This window comes from Budorcas taxicolor, chromosome 18, assembly GCF_023091745.1.
Source record: "Budorcas taxicolor isolate Tak-1 chromosome 18, Takin1.1, whole genome shotgun sequence".
Taxonomy (NCBI): Eukaryota; Metazoa; Chordata; class Mammalia; order Artiodactyla; family Bovidae; genus Budorcas; species Budorcas taxicolor.
The window spans coordinates 65,720,195-65,740,629 of record NC_068927.1 but is presented as its reverse complement, the minus strand read 5'-3'; the positions used below and the strand labels follow the sequence as shown (position 1 = coordinate 65,740,629).

The 20,435-nt window shown below is 49.1% G+C and overlaps 1 protein-coding gene and 2 pseudogenes across 1 annotated transcript; all 3 read right to left on the bottom strand.

Moving 5' to 3' along the window:
* Positions 1–3,170: 3,170 nt before the first annotated feature.
* Positions 3,171–6,470, bottom strand: LOC128062833 (zinc finger and SCAN domain-containing protein 5B-like; annotated as a pseudogene).
* Positions 6,471–8,770: 2,300 nt separating this feature from the next.
* On the bottom strand, positions 8,771–11,740 carry LOC128062840 (zinc finger and SCAN domain-containing protein 5B-like; annotated as a pseudogene).
* Positions 11,741–14,069: 2,329 nt separating this feature from the next.
* On the bottom strand, positions 14,070–14,408 carry LOC128062864 (protein FAM32A-like). The gene has a single exon (XM_052655298.1). It carries the CDS (start codon positions 14,406–14,408, stop codon positions 14,070–14,072), a length of 339 nt encoding a protein of 112 aa, XP_052511258.1.
* Positions 14,409–20,435: the final 6,027 nt, after the last annotated feature.

The following is a 20,435-nucleotide window of genomic DNA, read 5'->3' as shown; positions in this document are numbered from 1 at the left end:
ATTGATATTACTCCTGGAAATCTTGATTCCAGCTTGTGTTTCATCCAGCCCAGCTTGTCTCATGATGTACTCTGCATTTAAGTTAAATAAGCAGGGTGACAGTATACAGCCTTTACGTACTCCTTTCCCAATTTGGATTCAGTCTGTTGTTGCAAGTCCACTTCTAACTGTTGCTTCCTGACCTGCATACAGACTTCTCAGGAGGCAGTTCAAGAAGTCTGATATTTCTGTCTAAGGATTTTCCATAGTTATTGCGATCCACGCAGTCAAAGGCTTTGGCATAATCAATAAAGCAGATGTTTCTCTGGAACTCTCTTGCTTTTCCAATGATCTAATTGATGTTGGCAATTTGATCTCTGGTTCCTCTGCCTTTTCTAAATCCAGCTTGAACATCTGGAAGTTCATGGTTCATGTACTGTTGAAGACTGGCTTGGAGAATTTTGAGCGTTACTTTGCTAGCGTGTGAGATGAGTACAATTGTGCAGTGGTTTGAATATTCGTTGGCACTGCCTTTCTTTGGGATTGGAATGAAAAGTGACCTTTTCCAGTCCTGTGGCCACTGCTGAGTTTTCCAAATTTGCTGACATATTGAGTGCAACACTTTCACAGCATCATCTCTGAGGATTTGAAATAGCTCAATTCGAATACCATCCCCTCCACTAGCTTTGTTCATAGTGATTCTCCCTAAGGCCCACTTGACGTGACATTCCAGGATGTGTGGCTCTAGGTGAGTGATCACACCTTCGGGATTATCTGGGTCATGAAGATGTTTTTTCTATAGTTCTGTGTGTTCTTGCCCCCTCTTCTTAATATCTTCTGCTTCTGTTGGGTCCATACCATTTCTGTCCTTTATTGAGCCCATCCTTGCATGAAATGCAAGGCAGGCTCCTCTCCAGTCTGGGCACAGGCTTCTCACTGCAGTGGCCCCTCTTGTGTGTAGCCCAGGCTTTCCGGGCTCTGGGCTTCAGTAGTGGCGGCTCCCAGTCTGAGTGGTTGTGTCGCGTGGCCTTAGCTGCTCTGAGGACTGGGATCTTCTCGGGTCAGGGATGGAACTCGTGTCCTTTCATTGGCAGGCACAACCTTTACCACCGAGCCCCCGGGGAAGCCCTATTATTCATTTTTCTTAACTAATACTTAACTGCATCTGTGTTTTGAAGTCTTATTCATATTTCATCATATTAATTTCTTGTGTTTATTCTTCGATAATGGTTCTAATACCCGTGTTTCTGAAGAGACCCAGTCTTTATATTCTATATTGCTTCTTTGAATTAGTTGCCTCCTACTTGGGCCTGTAAGTTAACATCCTTTTAAACAGAAGAAGGCAACAGAGGATGAGATGGTTGGGTGGCATCACCGACTCAATGGACACGAGTTTGAGCAAACTCCCAGGAGATAGTGAAGGACAGGGAAGCCTGGCATGCTGCAGTCCACGGAGTTGCAAAGTGAAAGAAAGTGAAGTGGCTCTTTGTCATCCCATGTAGGCCACCAGGTTCCTCTGTCCATGGGCTTCTCCAGGCAAGAATACTGCAGTGGCTTGCCATTCCCTTCTCCAGGGGATCTCCCGACCCAGGGAGCAAACCCACGTCTCCTGCATTGGCAGGCGGATTCTTCACCACTGAGCCTCCTGGGAAACCATGAGAGAAGCTGCCACAATTCTGAGAACTGACCCGAGAAATGAAAACAAACGGACCCGGAACTGAAGGTTAACTGTATTTACAACAATCAAGCTGACACTGATCAGACCAGTGATGACCAGTTTCAAGATGATTGTCAGAGCTGACTGTGCTGTTTCTGCCTGTAGCCCCTTCCCTCCATCTGTAAAAGCTGTTGCTCACTAAGTGTCCGGGGTGGGAGGTGGGGGCAGTCAGCCATTGGACAGACGTCTGCCCTGCCCTCCACAGTTGTTGGAGAAGGACATGGCACCCCACTCCAGTACTCTTGCCTGGAAAATGCCATGGACGGAGGAGCCTGGTAGGCTACAGTCCATGGAGTCGCAAAAAGTTGGACATGACTGAGCGACTTCCCTTTCACTTTCAACAGTTGCTGGCATCCAGAATAATGCTGGATCTCCTTTCCCCCAACCTGGCCTCTGTATTGGCTTTTGAGTGGCGAGCAGCCAGACGCCAATATCTATTAAAATATCAGCCTTGAGTTTGCTGCCCCCAACAAATTCCCAGGCTAATTAATAGAAGAAAACGCTGGTTCCTTGAAAAAAAAAAAAAAAACTTTATTATCTCCATTCTGCTCCAAATGACCTGTCTTCATTTCTACTGGAGGAGAGCCAGGTGGGATGAAAGAGTGCTACCTTGAAGAATCTTTTCAAGCCGAGACACCCTGGACTCTCAGTGTTCAAATGGGCATTAATCTTACATCACCTAACTGTCCATAATCCCAAGAGAATGCAGTCACTTTAAATGCTCGAATGGCTGCTCAGGCGCTTCAGGCGTGTCCGACTCTTTGCAGCCCAGCAGACCATAGCCCGCCAGGCTCCTCTGTCCGTGGGACTCTCCAGGCAAGAATACTGGAGTGGATTGCCATTCCCTTCTCCAGGGCATCTTCCTGATCAAGGGATCGAACTTGGGTCTTCTGTGCTGCAGGCAGATTCTTGACCCCTGAGCCACTGGGGAAGCCTTACAGAGGGAAGGTATCTCCACAAAATAATGGGCATGTACCAAACCGCAGCTATCATCTACTCCATATAAAAAAATCTTGGAAGGGGAAATACAGAGGACACTTCTTTGACAGAAGTGTCTTTGTTTATTTGAAATTTAGATTTCACTGGTGATCCTCTTTTTCATCTGGCCACCCTGCTAGGAGCATCCTATTTTACAATTAAATCTTCCCTAATGGGGGGACAATCAGCAGTGACCTCAGTTTCACAAAGAAGTACTGAAAACTAATGAGACCTGCATTCACTGAAAGAACACCACAAAGCCAAAACTTATCACAAAAACACAGGCTACACTAAAGTAGAAAACAAAATCTGAAGGGAAAGGTAGGTCATCACTCAAAGATTCGCCTAGTTCATGTGAATGGAACCCCATTGGGTTCCAGTATGATCGTGAGTTCTTCACGTCACCCTTTCATTGTATCACCTGAGTGACAAATAATCCCGAATTTCCTTCTAGGAGCAGAAGGCACTTGGACCTGATGGTGGGGTCTTGGGTGAATCATTTGGAATGGATTTTCTGGTGGCGTTTGAAAGTCCCCAGCTGACGGAAGGCACTGTGACACTCGGGGCACACGTAGGGCCTGACCCCAGAGTGGGTGCGTCGGTGAACGTTGAGGTTCCCTCGGTGGCTGAAGGCTCTGTCACAGTGCTCACAGAGGAAAGGCTTCTCCTGGGTGTGGGTCCTCTTGTGAGCTCGCAGCGTGGAGTCGTGGGTGAACTTCTTGAGGCAGAGATCACAGCTGTAGGGCTTCTCGCCAGTGTGGATCCGCTCGTGAACCCGCAGGTCCGAAAGCTGTATGAACCCTTTGGCACAGATGTCGCACTGAAAGGGCCTCTCTCCTGTGTGTGTCCTCTGGTGCAGGGTAAGCTGAGATTGATAAGGAAAGCTCTTTTTGCACACCCTGCATTCACAGGGTGCCCGACCCGGGGTTTCTGCTCCCTCAGGAACACTGGTGGGTCCCACGGTGCCAGATGAACCAACGGAATGGAGCCCAAGCTGTCCTGAGAGCTCTCCTTGGTCCAAACACGTGGCTGCTTCCGGACGCTCGTCTTGGCAAGTGGGGCTGCTGTCCCGTTTCCTTAGGACGTGTCCGCGATTCTTCAGAGGACCTCGTCTGGATCCACTCGTAGTGGAAACGTCTCCCTCTGGAACACAGGAGGAAAGGGTTCAGGAGCTACATTTTATCATTATTACTTTTTTAAAATATAAATCTATTTTTTTTTAATTGGAGGTTAATGACTTTACAATATTGTATTGGTTTCACCATACATCAACATGAAATCTGCCACAGCTATACTCATGTTCCCCACCAGGAGCTACATTTTAAATATCAGTTCCTTCTTCAGGATTTTCCTGTCTCCCTACGCTCCCAGAATCCGCTGAACGAGATTCAGCGCCGCATTCAACAAGGAGCATCTCCTGTGCTGCCCGCCTCACTGGGACCCTGATGTTGGCTGAGAAGTTCCCATCACGCAACCCAGCTAAGAGCTCAGACTGTGCGACTCTGGGACGCTGATGATGGAGAAGCTTGGCACTGGACAATGGTCTCCACCCCACCCATCCACGGATGGCGATGCAGGCTGCCCGGTCCCTTGCCACCATGGGCAGGAGCCGCTAAACTGCTGAATTCCATGGTTTTGAATACTCACCAGGACCCTTCAGAAGTTCAGGTTCTTGAGAGAGAAGGGTTTTTGTCTCTCCCCTGTCTTCCAGCAGGTCCTTCTCCAAGTTCTCCCTGGGCATCTGACCCTCCAGCTCACCTGTTTCAGGAACAGTCTCTGGCGAGAGAGCTCTCTGGTCCTGACAAGGGACAAACAAGCAGAGTCAGTAACCCAGCTACCTTAGTCCGTGGAAGACTGGTTCCTGTTTTCCCATCTGCCTCGTATCTTGATCTAGGACTCCACCTTTCTTAATGTCATTTTAGGGGATATGCCCTGACTTCTTCTGGTCCACCCCATCACCCTGATTGATAATCATCTCCTGATACTCGAGACTGTCCTGGATCTATACAGACTGCATCTTGCAATCAAATCAGGACATCACAGTTGGCACTCTGACTTCTCTATGCATAGGTCTCTCCAAATCATGCCCACTTCTGCCTGCCCCTGACTCTGGAGGGAAAGAAGTCTAGGTCCAGCAGCTCTCTTGACTCCATCATTGTTGGAGACTTTGCCTGGATTCATCTTTGTGATGGTGGTTACCCGATACATAGGAAGAAGATGACTAGTACTCTTGGTCTCTACTCCATGCAAGTCAATAGCATCCCTGCCCATACCCAACCTTATTTGAACAGATCAACTGTCTTCCATTCATTCTTCAATGTCTTAAACTGAAAGTGTTAGTCGCTCAGCTGTGTCTGACTCTTTGCAACCCCATGGACTATAGCCGCCAGATTCCTCTGTTCATGGGATTCTCCAGGCAAGAACACTAGAGTGGGTGGCCATTCCCTTCTCCAGGGGATCTTCCTGACCCCGGGATCAAACCCACGTCTCCTGCATTGTTGGCAGATTCTTCACCATCTGAGCCACCAGGGAAGCCCAGTGTCTACTGGGGGGCAAAATGAGTCCAGTTTGGAGTCACTCCTTCAGTTGCAAGGAATGATCATATTCTGAAATATAACGTGCCCCTGGGGGAAGGGGCCGTGGGCAAATCAGCTGTCAGTGCATTCACCTGTAGCAAACTGAACCTAGCATCATGTCAGGAAGACAGGACCTTCTCCCCACGCCTAAGACTAGAAGCTTTCATGGCAGAGGGACAAAGATGGATTATCTTCATTCTCACACTGACTAGAAAAAATGCCTAGGAACTGAATGCATGCACGGGAATTCCTGGAAGCAATGGGTCCATTCCTATCCTTTGCCAAATCTCCCGAGTACTCCAGCAGCCACACCCACCTGACTCTCTTTTACCTGCTTCCAATCTCTCGCCGGCTCCCTAGACGGGTCCGCGGCTCCTGGCAGATTCTGCAGCTCTTGGCTTCCCTCCTGGCCATCCTCTGGAGGTATGACCCTCACGGGGGGTTGGGGCTCCCCACACGGGTCACTCTCATCATCCATGTCGCCGGCCTTGGCTTCAACCACCCCAGTATCGGGATCGCGCACAAGATAATTCTGCCCTTGTATGCAGACTGTGGTCTGTGAGGGGAGAAATCAATCAAGATCAGTCTCTATAAGACCTGGAATGTAGCTTTCGGGCATCCAATGGCATTGACAATAGACGCTCACATTTGGTGTAAACGATCTACGTCCTTCGAATTGAGACAGCCAAAAATATGTCCCAAATTGCCCACGTGTGGACTTCTCTCACCTGCTTGGGAGTCACTGACACAGAGCCAAGCCCTCAGGTCCTATCTTGTGATCCCTGCAGCTTGCAGCTGTCTGCTCGCCCCACACCCATCACTGAGGTCCTACTCACCCATTTCTTGGGTCTCTGCTTGTTTCTCAGCACGTCCTCCAGGTCCTTGCAACTCTGCACCCCACTCTCTTTGAGCAGGACCTGGCACTCCAGGGGCATGCAGACCATGAACTGCTCCAGCACCAGCCTGTCCATCATCTGCTCCTTGGTGTGAAGATCCGGCCTCAGCCACAGATGGCAGAGTTCACGGAGTCTCCTCAGGTCCTCAATGGGGTCAGATTCCTCCGAGCTGCTAAAGGTTCTGAACCGGACGTGCCAGGTTTCCTGGTCACACTCTGAGTTTTCCATGAGTGTGTCTTGGGGTGGCACGGACGCTGGTGACTCTGCCCCAGGGCTGTCTGTGATGTGTCCACAACCCTGAAAAATTGTCTGGTCCTCAGCCATATGGATGGAGGACATTTCCAGTAGGACTCTGAGCAAATGCTTCTAGAAGTGGGTGCCCAGTTGACGCCTATGGAAATGGATTTCCTCTGCTTTTCCTCAGCATTAAAGTCACTGTGTAGCAGTCTAGGGAGGAAAAAAAAAAAAAAAAGAAACAAATGGGTTTCATTTTGTTCCACCCTTGCGTCTCCCCTACATCCGAGTATTGGACACCATTGCCCGACTCATTCAATATTTCATAAAACTGTCTGGTCAGAAGTGACCATAAGGCTTCCTTGGTGGTCCAGTGGCTAAGAATCTGCCTACCAATGCAGAGGGACATGGGTTTGATCCCTGATATGGGAAGATACCACCTGCCTATGAGCCCGTGCTCCACAACTCTTGAGCCTGAGAGGGGCAACTACTGAACCCAAGCTCTAGACTCCCGGCTCTGCCATGGGAGAAGTTGCTGCAATGAGAAGCCCATAGCCCTCAGCTAGAGAGTAGTCCCCACCAGGTACGACCAGAGAAAGCCCTCACAGCAAAGAAGACCCAGCCCAGCCAAAATGAAGGAATTAAAAAAATTTTAAAGTAGTAATAACTATATATGTAGTTTCTAAATGGCGATAGGGTCACTGCTCAGACACCCTTGAAGAAAACGAGCCACCTCACAGCACCACGTGTGGAAACATTCTCCTCCCCTCACAGAAGAGCTCGATTAACCCTTGTTCATGTGGGGTTAGAGGAAGATCTCCTGTCACAAGTCTCCCAGCTAATGCAAGATGAGCAGAATGCCAGACCTTTCTGAAACCCACCCGTGTGTCCTCATTTCTAAGCCTTCTCCTTGGACGTGCCCACTCATCACTTACCCCTTCGAGGTTTCTTGCCTTCAGCCTCCTCAGGTCAGGGACTGGCTCTCAAAGTGTGTCTGGAGCCGAAATGTCTGTATTTATAGAGAGTTGGGTGAAACTGCAGGGGTTTCTGGCCATAACCTCATCATCCCAGTGATTGGATAAAGGGCATGGAAAGAACCACTTTGGATAATCTGGGTAGATTCAGTTTCCTGTGGAGACTCCAACAGGAAGAACCATTAGAGAGGCCACCATATTGGTTTGGTAGTAAACGTTCTCCTATGTATTTTATTTATTTTAGACTTCATGGATGGCATTTCTTGGGGAAACAGATTGATTTTCCTGATCTAATGAATTTTTTCTCTCTGCTTGGAAACAGTGAGGCAGTCCAATAACTGTAATCCGATGGTTGTAATCAAATTGGGTTACCTAATCTTGTCTCTTTCCTCATAAGTCATCAGAGAATTTTGTCGAAAATCAGCTGATGAGATCAACTGTAAGAAGCCATTTCAGAGAGGCATCACAGAAACCAGAGGCTGTACACCACTAGGGAAAAAGAAGGCAATGGCATCCCACTCCAGTGCTCTTGCCTGGAAAATCCCATGGGCGGAGGAGCCTGGTGGGCTGCAGTCCATGGGGTCGCTAAGAGGAGGACACGACTGAGCAACTTCACGTTCACTTTTCACTTTCATGCATTGGAGAAGGAATTGGCAACCCATTCCAGCGTTCTTGCCTGGAGAATCCCAGGGACGGGGGAGCCTGGTGGGCTGCCGTCTTCGGGGTCACACAGAGTCGGACACGACTGAAGCGACTAAGAAACAGTAGCAGCAGCAGGGGAAAAGAATGTCACTTATCAATTTAAGAAGCCTTCTTTTTCTAAATACCTAAGGAAGCAGTATGCAAACTAGTACAAAGGGAACATATCTCAACATAATGGCCACATAGACAAAACCACAGCCATCACCTACTCTGTGTAGCAAAGTCTTAGAAGAGAAAAGACACAGCTCTTTGATAGAAATGTATTTCTTTATTTGACATTTAACTTTCACTGGTGATCCTGTATTTAATCTCGCCGTCCTGATAGGAGCATCCTATTTTACAAGGAAATCACACCTGATAAGAAGGCAGTCGGCAGTAGCCTCAGTCTGATGATGAGGTACTGATAACCAGTGAGACACAGCTTCAAGGGAAGAACAAGAACACAAAGCAAAAACATGTAAGAAAACCATAGTCTCACATCATAAGGCAATTATCCTCCAATTGAAAATAAACAAATGAAAAAGAAAACTATACTCTATAGAAAAGTAGAAAGTCAAATATCCTAATTCACACGAATGGAACCCCACTGGGTTCCAGTATCCTCCTAAGCTCTTCGCCTGACATCCACACTTTGTATCACACATGTGACAAAACATTCTAAATTTTCCATTTAAAACAGAAAAGACCTGGCCCTGAGGGCAGGGTCTGAGCCAGTCATTTGGAATGGATTTTCTGGTGGCGTTTGAAAGTCCCCAGCTGACGGAAGGCACGGTGACACTCGGGGCACACGTAGGGCCTGACCCCAGAGTGGGTGCGTTGGTGAACGTTGAGGTTCCCTAGGTGGCTGAAGGCTCTGTCACACTGCTCACAGCAGAAAGGCTTCTCCTGGGTGTGGGTCTTCTTGTGAGCACGCAGTGAGGAGTCGTGGGTGAACTTCTTGAGGCAGAGATCACAGCTGTAGGGCTTCTCGCCAGTGTGGATCCGCTCGTGAACCCGCAGGTCCGAAGGCTGCATGAACCCTTTGGCACAGATGTCGCACTGAAAGGGCCTCTCTCCTGTGTGTGTCCTCTGGTGCAGGGTAAGCTGAGATTGATAAGGAAAGCTCTTTTTGCACACCCTGCATTCACAGGGTGCCCGTCCGGGGTTTCTGCTCCCTCAGGAACACTGGTGGGTCCCACGGTGCCAGATGAACCAACGGAATGGGACCCAACCTGTCCTGAGAGCTCTCCTTGGTCCAAACACGTGGCTGCTTCCGGACGCTCGTCTTGGCAAGTGGGGCTGCTGTCCCGTTTCCTTAGGATGTGTCCGCGATTCTTCAGAGGACCTCGTCTGGATCCACTCGTAGTGGAAACGTCTCCCTCTGGAACACAGGAGGAAAGCGTTCAGGAGCCACATCTGAAGTATCAGTTCCTTCCTGGGGACTCTCCCCTCTCTCTCTGCCCTCCCAGAATCTGCTGAAAGAAGAGATTCAGCACCATATTTATCAAGGAGCATTTTCCATGGTGCCAGCCTCATTGGAACCATCCCTAATCTTCGCCACACACTTCCCATCGACCAAACTACCTGAGTCTCGCTGATGAAACACTCTGGAACATTGATGACGGAGAAGGTTGGCACAGGAGAACCAACTCCTACCCGGCCCCAACACCAAGGGATGGAAGTGCTGGGCACCCCTTCCTGGACATCAGTGGAGGCAGTCATTACCTCCTGTGGTCTCCAAGTGTTTAATACTCACCACCATCCTGCAGAAGTTCAGGCTCTTGAGGCGGAAGGGTTCTTGTCACTCCTGTGTCTTCCAGCAGGTCCTTCTCCAAGTTCTCCTTGGAGGGCATCTGACCCTCCAGTTCACCTGTTTCAGGAATGGTCTCTGGCGGGAGAGCTTTCTGGCCCTGACAAGGGGCAACCAAGCAGAGTCAATCCCACTGCCTTAGCCCATGGCAAGCTCTGCCTCCTCTTTCCCCACCCCCCTAGTACCCTGATCTAAGACTCCAGCTTTCTGAATATCAGTTTGGGGGATATGCCCTGACTGCTTCCCATCACCCTGACTGGCAGTCCTCTCCTGATTCCCATGACTGTCCTTGATCTATACCGACCACCTCTGGCAATCAAGTCCAGATTTCACAGCTGGCACTGCCAACTGTCTTGCACATATGTCTCCACCTCATCTCAAATCCTCCCTGCCCCTGACTCTGCAAGCAGAGGACTCTGGCTCTAGGGCTCCTGACTTCACCACTTGTTGATACGTTGCCTGGATTTGTCCTCCTCATGGAGGGTGGCCTGGGGCACAAGATGATAAGCAGTATAGCTGGTCTCTATTCATGAGAAATCCGTAGCATCTCCTCCCCCGATTCACGCTGCCAAAAAATCCACTCTCTCCAGACATACTCCAAAATCTTCTGGGGCGGGGCGGGAATGACTCCAACTGGGAATTTTTTATTCAATTCAATATTCAATTCAATTTACAATATTCCCCAATAGTAAGTGCCTCTGACGAAATCCATCATGGGTAAAACAGCTCTGAGCCCATTTACGCCTGACGAACTGACCCAGCACCATCCCGTGGAAACAGGACTCCTCTGTCCTCGTGCTTATGGCCACAAGCTTCCATGGTGAAGCACTAGGAAAGATGGGTGAGCCTTCATTCTCACACTGGCTGGAAAATGGCTGGGCATGGAATGCAACCATGGGAATTCCGGCACGCAGTGGGTCCATTCTTGTCCTTTGCCAAGTTCTCCCAATTACTTTCGCAGCCACGCCCACCCGACCCTCTTCAACCTGCTCCCAGACTGCAGGTCAAGACATCACACTCACCTGCCCCCTCGACAGGTCCCTGGCTCCTGGCAGATGCTGCCCGTCTTGGCGCTCCTGCTGGCCCTCGTCTGGAGGGACGACACTGACTGTAGACTGGGGCTCCCTGGCTCCGTCTCCCCCATCGTGCCCCTCACTGACCTCAGATCCTAACATCTCAACATCCGAGACTGGCATCAAAAAATCCTCACCTTGGACACGGACTACAGTCTGTAGAAATAAATCAAATAGGATCTGTCTGCCTTCACAGGATCCAAAAAGGCATTCATTGCGTATCCCAGCCTAGGAGCCCACCTCCTGGAAATGACATTTGAAAGAGCAACACCCTCAAAGTGAGGACCGACAGAAACATCTCCCGTGACGCCACAGGCAAGCGCGCACCCCTGTGGGAAGCACTGATTTCGAGCCAAGCCCTCTGGTCCTTCTGCTTCATCTCCCAGCTCGCAGCCCATCTTCCCACCGTTCCCTCTCTCACAGGGTCCCTAGGGTCCTACTCACCCACTTCTTCAGTTTCTGCTTATTTCTCAGCACCTCCTCCAGATCCTTACAAGTCTCGGCACCACTACTTCTGACTAAGACCTGGATCTCCGGCGGCATGCACAGCACGAACTGCTCCAGCACCAGCCTGTCCACCATCTGCTCCTTGGTGTGAAGATCCGGCCTCAGCCACAGACCGCAGAGTTCACGCAGCCTCCTCAGAGCCTTGATCGGGTCGGATTCTTCCGAGCTGCTGAACCTTCTGAAGCGGACGCGCAACTCTTCAAGGGCGGAGTCGGGCTTTTGCCTTCCGGTGTCCTGGCGTGGCGCAGACGCTGGCGACTCTGCGCCGGGGCTGTCCGCGAGGCGGCCACGAGCCCCTGTCTGGTTCTCAGCCATACTGACTGCAGAGTTTTCAGTAGGACTCTGGACAAATGCTTCTAGAAGTGGGTGCCCAACTGACCCCGATAGACAGGACCTTCCTCTTGCTTTTCCTCAGTAAGAGATTCAGTATTCGGGGGGGGCAAAAAAGAAAAAAAGAAGAATGTTGCCAATTAGTTTATTTTCATCCACCCTACCATCCCTCAGCCCAATACTGGGCATGAGTCCCCCTGCAGTATTTCATACCAGGGACAAGAATCCATTCTATTCTCCCGACATCCATCTTAGACTACAACAAGAAACTGCGTAGTCAAAAATGTCCCCAGGGCAGTGCTTAAAAGCCCTTGTTGAAAAAATGAACCACACCACAGGACCCCGTGGAGTGCGGAAACGACCTCATTCCCCGAAGCGTTCCACGAATGAACCACGGTGTATGTGTGGCCGGAGGGCGGTCGCTGGATTTCACACGGTCTCTGAGCGAATGCAAGGTGAACAGAAAGCCAGGACTTAGTGAAACCCACTTCCACGTGCCCTGACTTTCTCGCGTTCTCTTTAGACAGTCCCCATCAATTACCTCCTTGAAGCCTTCTCGCCTGGGTCCGCCTCAGCTGGGGACTTGCCCTCGAACTCGGCAGGCGGACAAGCGTCTCCCTGCAGCGGGAGGCGAGGCCGCACTTCCCGGCCTCTTGCCCAATCAGCGCCTGGATGGCGTAAGGGCGGGGCAAACACCATCGACCCTCCCGCTTTCCTCGATGACCAGGGATTCGCTTGCCCTTGGAAACTCGCTCGGGAGAAACCACGATGCGCTAAGGAGGCCTCCACAGTGGCTGAGTGATCCATTCTGTGTATTGTTGCTTGGTTTTGCGCTCGGCCAAGCAGGGAGGCGCGTTGGATCTCAGTTCCCAGACCGCGGAAGGAAACCACGCCGCCCGCAGCGGAAGCCCCGAGTCTCAACCGCTGGACCGCTGGGGAAATGCCTCGGTTTCTTTTCGGATTTTATTTATTTGGGACTTTGGGGGTGGTTTTGCGGTGAACGGATTGGTTTTAATGATCTCGTGAATTTTTTGTCTCACTGCCAGGAGGGTTTGACAGAGTCAGGGACATGATGGTGGGAGCCAGATGGGTTTGACTCCTCTCTGTTCCTGAGAGAGAAGTCTTAAAAGGGTTTTCTAAAATCAGCAGATGAGCCAAGGTGTGAGAAGAACCGACTTCTAAGCAGCCTTTTTGAAGACTAGAAGTTGCCCACCAATAGGAAAGAAGAGTGACACCTATCACCTTCGGAAGCCTTCCTGTCTCTAAACACCTCGGGAAGAAATACCCGAACAAGTATGGAGTGAGTGAATCTATCTCAGCATAATAACAGCCATGTAGGCAAAACCAGGGCTATCACCTATTCCATGTAGAAAAGTCTTAGAAAATACGCAGAGCACTCTTTGACAGAAATGTGTTTATTTGAAATTGAAATTCCACTGGAGAGCCTGGCCTCTGTGCCAGGAGGGTGCAGTTTTACAGTGAAGTCCCGCCTAACAGGAAGGCGGTCAACAGTAGGCTCAGTTTCATGAAGTACGGGTAACTAATGAGACGTGCTTTCAAGAGAATAACAAAACAAAGCAAAAACTTAGTGAAACAGGCTACACTAAAGTGGAAAACAACATCCGAAGGGAACCATAAGCCGTCACTCAAATATCCCCCTCATTCACTGAATGGAACCCTCTGGAGCCAACATCCTCCAAAACTGTTCACGTCATCCACCCTTTGTGTTACAGAAGTGACAAGTCATTGTGAAATTCCTTCTTGGAGGAGAAAGGACTTGGACCCGAGGGCAGGGACCTGGGCCAATCATTCGGAATGGGTTTCCTGTGGGGATGACAGAAACCAGGGAGCGGAAGGCCGGTGACACTCGGGCACAGTAGGGCTCGAGTCCGAGTGTGAACACTGAGGGTCCCACTGTGGTTGAAAGCTTTGTCACAGTGCTCAGAGCAGAAAGGCTTCTCTTGGGTGTGGGTCCTCTGGTGTGCAAGCAGTGTAGAGTCGTGGATGAACTTCTTGGGGCAGAGATCACAGCCTAGGGCTTCTCGTCCTCGTGGGTCTCCTGGTGAACACACACAGGGGCGGAGGCTGCATGAACCATTGGACATGGATGTGGCTTTTTTTTTTTAATTTAGAGTTAAAGAACCGTCTCTCTTTAATGCAGTTCCAGAGTAAGGGCCCATTACTTTAATAAGCATGGGCTCAGCAGAAGGCTCGAGAGGATGTGTGTAAAAGAATGTTTCCAAAGGCTCCAGAGGTGACCCCAGCCCTGCTTCCTGCTTCCCCTGGACAATAGTCCGTCTCCTGGGTGGGGCAGCTACTTGGTCCAGCTGACTTTGGGGATGTCATAGTGCTCCGTGAGCGTGTCCAGGTGTCTGTTGAAGTCCTCCACTCTCTGCTTGTGGGATGTGGATGCTTTCTTCAGGACCCTCTCCATCTGTTGCGTCTCCTGCACCTTCTCAAAGGCCACCTGGGCTGGGGTCCGCTTGTGAAGGTGGCGCCTCAGCTCCTCCTCCTGGTTATTCTGGATTTTTCCCATCGTTTGCAGGAGTTTTGCCTCGTCTCTGTCCTTTTTCTTCTTCCGCTTGGTCACGCCAAGCTCTGGGACTCCTTTCAGCTTCAGGGGTCCCTTTTGGACCTGCTCATAGGCGTCCATGCTGCCCATCTCTGGATTCGGATTTCTAAATGGACAAAAGTGGGGGGCCCGTTTTCTCAAATGGAAATTGGGACAGTATCGTTCTCTACTGTAGATCCGGGAGGTTCTCTCTGTGCAGGTTAACACAAATGAATGCAGACGAACATCTCTGCTTAGGCCAGGGGGCCGAGGTTCAGAAAGCCTTGTGGAATAATTGCACCACACCACACCATGGAGGGTGGCAACACTCTCCCCCCTCACAGAGAGCTCCGGCTCAGCCATGGTTAATACGGAGTTTAAGGGAGACCCACTGCTTTCACAAGGTCTTTGAGCTGATGCAAGGTGAGTAGAAAACCCAGCCTTCCGAAACCCCCCACCTCCTTCTGTACTGATTCCCAAACCTTCTCCTTAGACGTTCTCACTCATCACTTACCTCCTTTGAGCCCTCTTGCCGGCAGCTTCCTCAAGTCGGTGACTGGCTATCAGAGTGTGTTGGGGGCTGAAACGTCTCTATTTATAGAGAGCCGGGGGAAATGGCAAGGGTCCCTGCTTATTACCCCATCAGCACAGTGATTGTGTAAGGGTGTGTCAACCCATTCATATGACCTCATTCTAGATAATCCAATTTATCCATGGATCCAGTTTCACACGAACACTGAACCAGGAAAAAACACAATTTATCAAAGAGGCCTCCATGGTGGTTTTGTGGGAGACTTCTCTCATAGCTCAGTTGGTAAAGAGTCCGCCTGCAGTGCAGGAGACACTGGTGTCATTCCTGGGTCAGGAAGATCCGCTGGAGAAGGGACAGGCTACCCACTCCAGTGTTCTTGGGCTTGCCTTGAGGCTCAGCTGGGAAGGAGGTAAAGTGGGAGTCTTTCAGTCAAGTCCCACCCTTTGTGACGCCGTGGAGATACATTCCATGGAATTCTCCAGGCCAGAAGACTGGAGTGGGTACCGTTCCCTTCTCCAAGGGATCTTCCCAACCCAAGGAGCGAACCCAGGTCTCCCGCATGGCAGGCAGATTCTGTACCACCGGGGAAGCCCATGCACGTCTTGGCAGTAAGGTTGATTTTCCTGGTCCAGCAAATACTTTCCTCATTTGCCTGGAGAGCTGGAAGGAGTCACAGCATAGGTATCTGACAGTTCTAACCAGTTTGGGTCGCCTACGCGTCCCTGGTGGCTCAGTGGTAAAGAATCTACCTGCCAAGGCAGGAGGCGTGGGTTCACTCCCTGGGTTGGGACAATCTCTCGCAGAAGGAAATGGCCAAGCCACCCCAGTTTTCTTCCCCGGAAAATTCAATGGCCAGAAGACCCTGGTGGGCTACAATCCATGGAATGGCAGAGTTGGACACAAGTGAGCGACTAAACAGCCCTGTATAAATTCCGCATGTAGAGATCTCGGACAAGGTCAGAATCCTGTATGTTCTGTAGGGAATGTGCCACTTTTGGGGTTGCAGTCTGGCTTTTTGGTAAGTACAATTTGGTGTGGCACAGACACTGGTGGTTCTGATTAGGGGCTGTCTGGGACTATTCCAGGACCCGACAAAAAATGTACATTCTTTAACCATAGTGACTGAGGAATTTACTACCAAAATGTTGAGCACGTGCTTCTAGACGCCCATGACAAATTCACCCGTATGTAAAGGGATTTCCTCTACCTTTCATTAGCAACGTATTCACTTTTCTGAAGAATGGGGACAAAAGATAAATGAACAGCATTAGTTTCATTTTATTCCACCCTTCCATCTCCTCTACATTCCTCATCCCAAACCCCATACCATTCCCTCACGGGTACAATATCTCATATTGAATGGACATTAGTCCATCCATCATTCTTCTGACATCCACCTTTCCAGGAAGAAAAGGTTCAAATGTCTGAATGGCTCCCTAGATTTTGACTTCTGTAGTCTGGGACTATGTTGTTCTTTGCTGTACTTTCAAGAAATTTACAATGTGTGAGACTCCTGAAATGGATATTAACAGCAATGCCAGGTTTTATATTATTTGGTCAAGACAAGCCACCAGGCAAGGCTCTCAGTCATGATTCTTCTGGGGAAAAAAAATACGAGGAAGACTATTTAAACACTGAATTCCATGTAATATAGTGACGTTGGAAATATTCAGCAAAGATTGTCCACCCAAAACATTTCCTTGCTGTCACCAGGGTATTTGTTAGCTCGAAGGAAGGGATGCACAAAAGGATCCGAAGAAAATAAAGTTCCTCATCAGATACTTGTTATGGTCATGAAACACGCAATGTGCAATTTTGCCTCTTTTATAAAGTGTACAATCTTGTTCCACCACGTTCGTTCACAATTTTGTGCAACTGTCAATTTTGTCTACTTCTAACTTTTTTCATAACCCCAAGAACAAAATGTGAATCATGAACAGTCCCTCCCCATTCTCTGCCCACCTTCCCCCTTACCCTTGGCATTCCATTCATCGACTTCTTGGATCTATGGGTTCAGTTCCGTTCAGTCGCTCAGTGGTGTCCGACACTTTGAGACCCCGTGAACCGCAGCACATGAGGCCTCCCTGTCCATTACCACTCCTGGAGTTTACTCAAACTTTTGTCCATTGAGTCAGTGATGCCATCCAACCATCTCATCCTCTGTTGTCCCCTTCCCCTCCTGCCTTCAATCTTTCCCAGCATCAGGGTCTTTTCAAATGAGTCAGTTTTTTGTATCAGGTGGCCAAAGTATTGGAGTTTCAGCTTCAGCGTCAGTCCTTCCAATGAATATTCAGGACTGATTTCCTTTAGGATGGACTGGTTGGATCTACTTGCAGTTCAAAGGACACTCAAGAGCGTTCTCCAACACCACAGTTCAAAAGCATCAGTTTTCTGCAGCTCAACTTTTTTTAAGTCCAACTCTCCCATCCATACATGACTACTGGAAAAACCATAGCATTGACTAGATGGACGTTGGTTGGCAAAGTAATGTCTGTGTTTTATAATATGCTGTCTAGGTTGGTCATAACTTTTCTTCCCAGGAACAAGAGTCTTTTAATTTCATGGCTGCAGTCACCATCTGCAGTGATTTTGGAGCCGCCCCCTGCCCCCAGAATAAATTCTCTCACTGTTTCCACTGTTTCCCCATCTATTTGCCATGAAGTGATGGATAGGACCGGATGCCATGATCTTAGTTTTCTGAATGTTGAGTTTTAAGCCAAGTTTTTCACTCTCCACTTTCACTTTCATCAGGAGACTCTGGTTCTTCTTGGCTTTCTGCCATAAGGGTGGTGTCATCTGCGTATCTGAGGTTATTGATATTACTCCTGGAAATCTTGATTCCAGCTTGTGTTTCATCCAGCCCAGCTTGTCTCATGATGTACTCTGCATTTAAGTTAAATAAGCAGGGTGACAGTATACAGCCTTTACGTACTCCTTTCCCAATTTGGATTCAGTCTGTTGTTGCAAGTCCACTTCTAACTGTTGCTTCCTGACCTGCATACAGACTTCTCAGGAGGCAGTTCAAGAAGTCTGATATTTCTGTCTAAGGATTTTCCATAGTTATTGCGATCCACGCAGTCAAAGGCTTTGGCATAATCAATAAAGCAGATGTTTCTCTGGAACTCTCTTGCTTTTCCAATGATCTAATTGATGTTGGCAATTTGATCTCTGGTTCCTCTGCCTTTTCTAAATCCAGCTTGAACATCTGGAAGTTCATGGTTCATGTACTGTTGAAGACTGGCTTGGAGAATTTTGAGCGTTACTTTGCTAGCGTGTGAGATGAGTACAATTGTGCAGTGGTTTGAATATTCGTTGGCACTGCCTTTCTTTGGGATTGGAATGAAAAGTGACCTTTTCCAGTCCTGTGGCCACTGCTGAGTTTTCCAAATTTGCTGACATATTGAGTGCAACACTTTCACAGCATCATCTCTGAGGATTTGAAATAGCTCAATTCGAATACCATCCCCTCCACTAGCTTTGTTCATAGTGATTCTCCCTAAGGCCCACTTGACGTGACATTCCAGGATGTGTGGCTCTAGGTGAGTGATCACACCTTCGGGATTATCTGGGTCATGAAGATGTTTTTTCTATAGTTCTGTGTGTTCTTGCCCCCTCTTCTTAATATCTTCTGCTTCTGTTGGGTCTATACCATTTCTGTCCTTTATTGAGCCCATCCTTGCATGAAATGCAAGGCAGGCTCCTCTCCAGTCTGGGCACAGGCTTCTCACTGCAGTGGCCCCTCTTGTGTGTAGCCCAGGCTTTCCGGGCTCTGGGCTTCAGTAGTGGCGGCTCCCAGTCTGAGTGGTTGTGTCGCGTGGCCTTAGCTGCTCTGAGGACTGGGATCTTCTCGGGTCAGGGATGGAACTCGTGTCCTTTCATTGGCAGGCACAACCTTTACCACCGAGCCCCCGGGGAAGCCCTATTATTCATTTTTCTTAACTAATACTTAACTGCATCTGTGTTTTGAAGTCTTATTCATATTTCATCATATTAATTTCTTGTGTTTATTCTTCGATAATGGTTCTAATACCCGTGTTTCTGAAGAGACCCAGTCTTTATATTCTATATTGCTTCTTTGAATTAGTTGCCTCCTACTTGGGCCTGTAAGTTAACATCCTTTTAAACAGAAGAAGGCAACAGAGGATGAGATGGTTGGGTGGCATCACCGACTCAATGGACACGAGTTTGAGCAAACTCCCAGGAGATAGTGAAGGACAGGGAAGCCTGGCATGCTGCAGTCCACGGAGTTGCAAAGTGAAAGAAAGTGAAGTGGCTCTTTGTCATCCCATGTAGGCCACCAGGTTCCTCTGTCCATGGGCTTCTCCAGGCAAGAATACTGCAGTGGCTTGCCATTCCCTTCTCCAGGGGATCTCCCGACCCAGGGAGCAAACCCACGTCTCCTGCATTGGCAGGCGGATTCTTCACCACTGAGCCTCCTGGGAAACCATGAGAGAAGCTGCCACAATTCTGAGAACTGACCCGAGAAATGAAAACAAACGGACCCGGAACTGAAGGTTAACTGTATTTACAACAATCAAGCTGACACTGATCAGACCAGTGATGACCAGTTTCAAGATGATTGTCAGAGCTGACTGTGCTGTTTCTGCCTGTAGCCCCTTCCCTCCATCTGTAAAAGCTGTTGCTCACTAAGTGTCCGGGGTGGGAGGTGGGGGCAGTCAGCCATTGGACAGACGTCTGCCCTGCCCTCCACAGTTGTTGGAGAAGGACATGGCACCCCACTCCAGTACTCTTGCCTGGAAAATGCCATGGACGGAGGAGCCTGGTAGGCTACAGTCCATGGAGTCGCAAAAAGTTGGACATGACTGAGCGACTTCCCTTTCACTTTCAACAGTTGCTGGCATCCAGAATAATGCTGGATCTCCTTTCCCCCAACCTGGCCTCTGTATTGGCTTTTGAGTGGCGAGCAGCCAGACACCAATATCTATTAAAATATCAGCCTTGAGTTTGCTGCCCCCAACAAATTCCCAGGCTAATTAATAGAAGAAAACGCTGGTTCCTTGAAAAAAAAAAAAACAAAACTTTATTATCTCCATTCTGCTCCAAATGACCTGTCTTCATTTCTACTGGAGGAGAGCCAGGTGGGATGAAAGAGTGCTACCTTGAAGAATCTTTTCAAGCCGAGACACCCTGGACTCTCAGTGTTCAAATGGGCATTAATCTTACATCACCTAACTGTCCATAATCCCAAGAGAATGCAGTCACTTTAAATGCTCGAATGGCTGCTCAGGCGCTTCAGGCGTGTCCGACTCTTTGCAGCCCAGCAGACCATAGCCCGCCAGGCTCCTCTGTCCGTGGGACTCTCCAGGCAAGAATACTGGAGTGGATTGCCATTCCCTTCTCCAGGGCATCTTCCTGATCAAGGGATGGAACTTGGGTCTTCTGTGCTGCAGGCAGATTCTTGACCCCTGAGCCACTGGGGAAGCCTTACAGAGGGAAGGTATCTCCACAAAATAATGGGCATGTACCAAACCGCAGCTATCATCTACTCCATATAAAAAAATCTTGGAAGGGGAAATACAGAGGACACTTCTTTGACAGAAGTGTCTTTGTTTATTTGAAATTTAGATTTCACTGGT